This window comes from Trachymyrmex septentrionalis, unplaced genomic scaffold (assembly GCF_001594115.1).
Source record: "Trachymyrmex septentrionalis isolate Tsep2-gDNA-1 unplaced genomic scaffold, Tsep1.0 scaffold131, whole genome shotgun sequence".
Classification (NCBI taxonomy): Eukaryota; Metazoa; Arthropoda; class Insecta; order Hymenoptera; family Formicidae; genus Trachymyrmex; species Trachymyrmex septentrionalis.
In genome coordinates this window covers 2,146,831-2,155,198 of record NW_017304450.1, presented here as the reverse complement: position 1 = coordinate 2,155,198, position 8,368 = coordinate 2,146,831, and the positions used below count along the sequence as shown (strand labels likewise).

General features: G+C 28.9%; 1 protein-coding gene across 1 annotated transcript; it reads right to left on the bottom strand.

Annotated features, from left to right (window-relative positions):
- Positions 1–5,198: 5,198 nt before the first annotated feature.
- On the bottom strand, positions 5,199–7,936 carry LOC108756966 (endochitinase-like). The gene is made up of 5 exons (XM_018501173.1): positions 7,921–7,936; positions 7,596–7,662; positions 6,785–7,443; positions 6,407–6,699; positions 5,199–5,687 (listed from the first exon to the last, which is right to left on the bottom strand). The coding sequence occupies exons 2-5, from the start codon at positions 7,660–7,662 to the stop codon at positions 5,546–5,548; spliced, it is 1,161 nt and encodes a 386-aa protein (XP_018356675.1). The 5' UTR covers positions 7,921–7,936; the 3' UTR covers positions 5,199–5,545.
- Between the last annotated feature and the right edge of the window lie 432 nt (positions 7,937–8,368).

The following is an 8,368-nucleotide window of genomic DNA, read 5'->3' as shown; positions in this document are numbered from 1 at the left end:
ATATATATATATACATACATGCTTTATCTTTTGCGAATATCCTTTAGAATTAATACATTTATTGGAATATTTTATGATTTTATTATAAAAAATTGCTTTTAGAAAACACATATCACTAGAAATGCGATTTGTAGAAAAATTAAAGTTAGTGAAATATATGTACAAAAAATATGTACAAAAATTTTTATTTTAGAGTCTTTGTAAAAAATTTATCCAAATACATTACATTGTAATATTACAGGAACGTTTCGTTGTAATATAATAAAAAGCGGATATCTTAACATTGTTGAAATCTTGCAGCAATGATTCAGCAACGTTTCGCAACCATCATGCAACATTGCAATGTTTTAGTGAAATCATTCTGCAAATGATTCTGTGCTGTATGGGATAGGTACATTGGGCGTTTTCCAGCAAGACACAGTTAGACATTGTGTAACATAGTAAAACATTTCATTCTTGTTTAACATAGGTAAACAACAAGGATATGATAATTCATTGTGTTATACTGTATCTTTGCTGGAAAACACCCATTATTTATATATGGACTATGTGATTTTACAGAGAATTTCATATTTTCGAGAACTTTTTTTAATGCGCTATTTTACTTGCTCAGTTACAGAAATATTGAAGTAAACTAATATGAATTAATTCCAATAAAAACTTTAACCCAAAAAGGAATTATTCTTCTTTCAAATATTATATAGTATGTAAATTATAATAAAAAATTAATAATATCCAGATTAGAAACAGAGGATAGCTTATATGAATAAATTAATTAAGTATAAGAAGTGCTTATGACCAAGTTAAATGTTAGAGTAATACATTTATATGTATTTAAATAATTTAGATAAATTTCATTTGAGGAATATAACTGTTTGCCAATTACGTTCGGACTTGCAACACAATCAAACTAAAATAATAATTATCCCCCCAAATTAGATAGTTGATTTAATGCTACTAATATCTTAAAATTTGGAAAGAACTTATATTTATAAGTATAAGATATCTCTATTACGATAAAAAACATAAATACTAAAAATATTTTTATATATCAATCTATTTACCGTATATTTCATATCATATACATATATGAATATTTATTTGAGATTTATGCATAATAATAATACGAAAGCATTAAATTTTATTTAATTGCTAGTTAACATCAACCATATGCTTCCTAATCCATTCTTAATACGCGGATTCTTTAACAAACTTGTCAGGAATTCCTAATACACATGAAATCACAAACAATGCAATTCCAATATGAACACTCTCTTGGCAGAAAGAGTGCTATCTGAATTACCTATAACATTATGACAAATCGTTATAAACAAACTCATTAATGTACAATTATTTTCCTATTCTAATAAATAAGCTCAAATTAATGATTGTTTAGCTAAAAGTAATAATAATAACCTATGGCTTACAAAGCACACTCCATTCGTGATGAGAGTGCGGATGTGATTATCGATTACTATCGAAGACGAAAGCTTACATTTCTGGGGGGAATTAAACTTCAGAGCAGTTTTTCTTGTAAAGTATTGGGTAGTGTAGATTTATTGAGCTGAAAGAATATTTTGTGTTGATATATAAATAATTCACTCATAATTAAGCAACCCTTTACAGGTCAAGATTGATAGAATATGTTTAATATACGTATATGACTATATACATGTCATATTAAATTTCTTAAAACCTTCTTAAAAAGTGCAAAATATTTAAAAAAATTTGATGACTATGAGATCATTGGATAACAATTGTGTTACTTTTCATTTATAAATATTAGGTCTGTTCTTTATTCATGAACTCTCTGAGCTGATGCATATCCGTACAATAAGTTCAAAGAGTTTTTTAATAAAGAACAGGCCAAGTGACATATATTATTTATATTAAAGTTTCCATTAAAGATTCAAAAGATGTTTAAGAGACTACGATTAATTAATCTAATACATTGCATATCACAGAAAGAATGATTAATAAAATTTTTTATTAAATTTTTGATATTTTATTTGAGCGAATATTTCAACCGTGTGTTTTTTCACTCCTGACTCTTAGAGGAAAATTATTAACTTTTTAATAAAAACTTACTAAAGTTATGCCTCAACCACACAAGAAAGATCTGCGACATCTTTCTGCGTAATCGGAATGTCTATTTTATCATGTCGGTATAGACAATGTTTTTGTTTAATCGGATGAAAAGAACGTCGTGATTAAATCTGATGTCGAAACTATTATGCTATATCACGCTCTCCACTTGATAAGCACCTGATTTCTTTAAATAGATCGTATCCGCAAGAATAATGAATTTCTTGATATTGATAACACTTTGAAAAAGTCATTTTTGTTAAAATGCAGAACAATTCAAATCCTTTAATTTTTTATATTGTATATACTGGTATACAAATATTTAATGTTTTTATATTAAAAGAATATCTTTAACTTTTTATTATAAGAATTTATAAAAAAATCTAAAAATTGTTTAATGGCAATAGAAATTAAAAAAAAATTAATATATTATAAAAGAATATTGTATAATATTGTTGCATCCGTGCGATTCGAGAAATTGCACTCGCGAACACGTACGCGCACTTCCGAGTCGCGGAAATAAAAGGACAAGGTTAATAGAGATAAAGATTTTTTATCCCAAGACATAGACAACATCAAATACAGAAACAGTGAATACGATAAATTAAAGGCTCAGACGGAAAAATAAAACGTCTTCACTATAAAATCTGATGAGCTTGACAATTGGGCAGCTGAGCGGTTCATTGTCGAGCGACGTGATCTTCGGCAATATGGATATCGACACGGCACGGACATAACAATATTATTCAATATAATAAATTGTGTAATTCTTTTAACATAATTATTAAATGTTTAAATCAAAGCTTGTTATAAATATATGTGTATATATAATATATACATACATATATAGGACGTTTTAGAATAACCGTCAAGTATTTTGCGTATGTTAAGTAGAGCGGACTAAATTGACAATAAGTCAAAAAGTCCTCTATCATTTTGCAATTTTTGTAATAGTTAAAAAAATATTAATTACTAAAAAAAAGCCGAATATTAGTTTTCAATAATTTTTTATTTAAGTACTATCAACTTTACAGAAAAATAGCAAGAGACAAAAATTGTTTATTTTCTTTTCTAGAATTCTGAGAATTTTTTAAGAATTTTTTAATACCGCATTTTCTTATGTTCGTAAAAATTAGTTGCTAAAAAAAAAGTTAAATAAAAAGTTCTGAAAAAATTCTCGAAGCTTTATAAAAAGAAAATAAACAATTTTGGTGTCTTGCTATTTTTTTGTAAAATTGATAGTATGTGAGTAAAAAATTATTCAATATAAATATTCGGCGACTATCTTGAAAATTATCGCGAAAATTGCAAAATGGTAGAGGGTGTTTCGACTTAGTTTAATTTAATCTATTTACATACGAAATGTTTGATCATTCTGGGCCACCGTGTGTATATAATATGACGAAAGACGTGCAAAAGATATCAGAATGTGAACGGTTACAATACAAATCATTTACTATGGATACTTATTATTTACGCAATGAGCTACAGTGAGTATATAACGTTTATTAATAATCGATCCTCCGCAACGAAATTTAGTCTCGTATTTCAAAGCAACATGATGTAAATATTTGTCGAGCATCTGAACTGTCGATGATGGTAAATATCATAAACAAAGAATTTTATGAGCCGTAATTTATTTAAATGTTAATCACTTATGTGTAATTTAGTTAAAAGTTTAATGAAAAGATATAAAGAATTTTAAAAAATACATATATTATACATAACGGATCTAAGCACTCACATTATATTCTATTTTTTATTTTTATTCTGAAATTATTTTACAAAAGTTCAGTTAAAAAGAACAGGCCTAATGTAAATATTTAAATAAATCTACTTCTCATTAATATTATAAAAATAATTCTTCAATTCAATCTATCAACTTTAAATTTGAAAATCTCAAGTTGCGACTTATTTGTATTATTAAATACATTAATTTGTTAATTAATTAATTCATGCATTGTTTAATGGAATAAATAAAAATAGAAAACACATATCAAGAAATATTATTGTTGATAAAATGATCATAAAGAGGAAAAAAGCAAAAGATAAAAAGCAAGAAACAGCAAACAAAGAGCACAACCATAAAATAATTGTAGAACAACCATAAAAGAAACATTTTTAAAATTTTTTCAAAAAACATTTTTTATACCTCTTTTAGACTTTCCGGAAAGATGTCTGAAAATTCTTCTTTTGAAGCATGCAACTATTAACATTATCTACTATAACGTATTTATTAAGAAACGACATTAGTTAGACATACCTTTATCTTCCAACTATATTACCAAGGAATATTTTTCCGGACATAATTAAAAAGAGAGATGATATGTGACAGAGTATTTGATTACTTGCGTCACATAAGTCGCATTTCACATTAGATTCTGTGATTTGTAAGGTCCATGATACAAAAAACACTTAAACCCAGTTTCATAGCTCACAGTTAATTTTTAAGTTCAACTTATTTCGAGGTTCAACTTATTTCTCATCTCTTTCCAATTCTAGAATTAAACAGTTAAGCGTAAGCAGTAAAGAAATTAATATGTTGGATTGAATACTGCTTACATTATGGCCATATGATCTTTTCTGGTATCGATTAATTCTCTTACTGCTTATACATACGTTTTATACCTTAAGTTTTTTTTTGTATGCCATAGCAGCTTTAAAGATCAATAGTCATCGATTATCAATAGCTATCGTTGATGTGAGATTGATTATCGATATTTATCGATTATTCTGATAATTAAAAAAAATTTGATTATGTCTACATTTAAGTATTAAAAATTAATGAAATTTTGAGAAAAAATTTACTGCCGACAATGTCATAAAAATTTTCAAAATTTGACGCTATTTAAAATAAAATTAAATGCTAACTATTGTGTTATATTGACATATTAGCGTCATGGTATAATGGCAAGTTACTGATTAAATAATTTCATATAAGTAATCATCAGAATTCGCCACCTAGATAATAGAGGAGGTATTAAGAGGGGTCATTACGTCTACACTGACTATAATATCGCCTTTTCCTCAATACATGCAAATAAACATTATACATTATTACAAAGGAAAAGAATGTAAAGAAATGGGTTTATATATATTTGACTGTACACAAGTTATTAAGCATATCTATTTATTACGTTTCACGCCGTATAACAAGTAGAAACGTTATAGAATAGTACAACATGACCATTTATTACTGTCTATTATCGAGATGTTTGTAATTACAATCGTTGATTTAGGAATTGAAAGCTAGTCCGCTTAGACAATTAAATTTTTCCTTAGAAAGCGCCATTGATATTTCGGCATAGGTAGAATATATCGTAACTTTATTTATCGCAAATTGTAATCATTTTTCTTGCAAATACTACTGAAAGGTGTGGTCACAGATGAAGGCATTGTTTATTATAATTGCATCGTTTGCGGTAGTTTCTTGGTCGATTTATCTTGATTCTACCAGAACTTATTTCCTCACTAAGTTCATTGCTTTCAGTAGAGGGTTCTTTGTACCGCAAATTCCTCTAAAGTCATCAGTATCGATACTCCATGTCATTAGGCCTCCGAGACCTTTTTCTTTGACGTAATCAGCTTTTACTTTAATAGATCTGTAAAAACATATAATTGTTTTAAAAAAAGTTGTAGGCAAAATGGATAATTTTTTAAATGTATTATATAATATATTTTTTTTACACTAATTGATTAATTTAATTATTCTGTTCATGAAAGTATTAAGGTATACGATTATAAAAAAATTAATAGTTTGCGAGATATTTAATATTTCATGTCAATATGCTCCAGAATAAATTACAATATTGTATTGTAGCAATATATTGCTGCAAGTTCTGCACTGTTGGGATATAAAATGTCTCGCAAACTGATTGGTTTTTTGATATTTCAATTTTAATACTATTATATGCAGAATATATATATAATTAGAAAAATCATATTATATTAAAGAATCATATAATTTCATTTAAAAAAGTGAAAGTTATCTTTATATCTTTTTGGTGCCTCTACCTAAAAAAAAACAACGTAATCAAAATACGTTCCTTTCGAAATCGTTCCATTTTCATTTAAAATTTATTTCGTATTTTTTTTACTTACTTTTCAAGATAATATATGTGAATATTAAGATAAAATATCTTGTATACACGTTATTATATACTTGTGCAATAAAACATGTCAATAAATTGAATGAATTGAAAAAGAGAGACGGCGTTATTAAAATTATATTACAGAAAATTATTTATTATTAGTAAAAATAATTGCCATACGAATTTAAGGAATGAAAAGGAGAGTTATAGTAGTACATCAGTATACTTACTGTTCATCTTCATAGCCAACCCACTGATTGCCCTTGTAAGCATAAGGAGATTTTTCCTTATTACCATGTATAACAGTCCAGCCTCCCTCCTTCAATTTTGTGCAAATCTCATTGTATCCAAGATAGCCACCCTCTTGAGTATACGGGCCGGATAAAGATGGTCCAGAGGAAGGAGCTCCAATGCCATTATTGTTACTATTGGAAAGAGTGAAGGCTCTACCGTAGAATGGTACTCCAAGGATTAGTTTCTCAGGTGGGCAACCCTTCTTCAACCAATAGAGTACGGCTGCGTGCTAGAAAAATAAATGTTTTCTTTGAACTTTTTGGAAACGAAATTAATATTCAATAATTTCAAATATCGGATCCGAGAATACTCACAACGTTGAGCTTGTCTCCGCTCGTGGGCGAATAAAGCCCAGCGTGGTGACCAGTGACGCCGTCCCAAGTACCGTGGAGATCGTATGTCATAAGGTTGATAAAGTCCACATTTGCGGCTATTTGGGAGATTGGATCATAAGACAACGTGGCAAGTGACTCGGCAGCACCAACGGCAATACTAAGAATCTTTCCTTTTTTTTTTAATTCGGTTTTGACAGCCTTGAGCATTTCCACAAAGTTTTTTTTGTCTGCTTCTTTTCCACCACGCTGGTTCGGGTATTCCCAATCGATATCGAAGCCATCGAAACCATGTTTGTCCAAAAATTCAGCGGCGTTCTTGGCGAATTTTTGACGAAGAGTTGAACTGCCGGCGACAGTAGAGAATGTAGAAGATCCCTCATTCCATCCACCGATAGCGACCATCATTTTAGTGCTGGGGCTCTTCTTACGAAGATCGCCGAATTTTTTAAAACCGCCCAAGCCATAATTGTCTGCAAGATCATTCCATGCATCTAAAACTCTGATGCTGCCATCCGAATTGATGCCGACAAAGCCATAGATCATATGAGTGCAAAGTGTCGAATCCATTTGTGAGATGTCATATTTGCCATCACCATTTCGATAACCAGCCCAGCTACCGTAGTAGCATACAACCTTCTCTGAAAGAGTTCAGAAAAATGTTACTGCAATTAACATGCACATTCATATCTTTTTAATTGTATAATTCTTTTTTAAATTTATTTCCTTAATCAATACACACATACACACACACACACACACACACACACACACACATACGTGTAATACTTACTTGTTGAGTCGGCTGAAGCCGAAGCAAAAACCGCTAACGCCGCAAAAACCAATAACCAACGATTCATCTGCAAATTTATCGTTGACAAACGTAACTATGCAACTTATATTACTTAATAAAATTATTTTTTATTTTTATTTTTACACAAGTATATGTACATTCGCAAATTGTATTTAACGAGCGTTTTGCTAATAAACATCTGTCACGATAATACATTGTATCACAATTTATAATCCAACAATATTATTATTTGCAAAAATTGCTACTAAAATTATATCGATTTTAATATGAAATAAATTGATCATTAGAATATATTGGTCCTTACCTCGTAACCAGGGGATCGATTTCTTCAGTGAAATTTCATTCGCGCAGACAGTTTATATACTCTATCGAACTGTTTGACCATGATATTATCGATAAATAAGAATATAATTCATTCGTGCGCACACAATATGTATGTACATCCAATTATTAAGATATACTTTCAAAAACACGCAGATGTGTTTCACGTCATTATGCAATTTTGTTCAACACTTGATTCTACAATTATCAATTCACAGACCTGGCTCGAACACCTGTGTTATTTCCTCACTAGCAATGTATTTCAAATGTAATTATTATTAGAACTTTGTCTATTTAAATTTGTTACGTGCAATATGTAATAAAAACTCAAAAAAGACATAAGCGATGCGTTAGAATTCTATTAGTATTTTGTATTATAGAAATTATAATCGAACTTTCGGCTACATTTATACTTTTAAAATCTTAGTTAT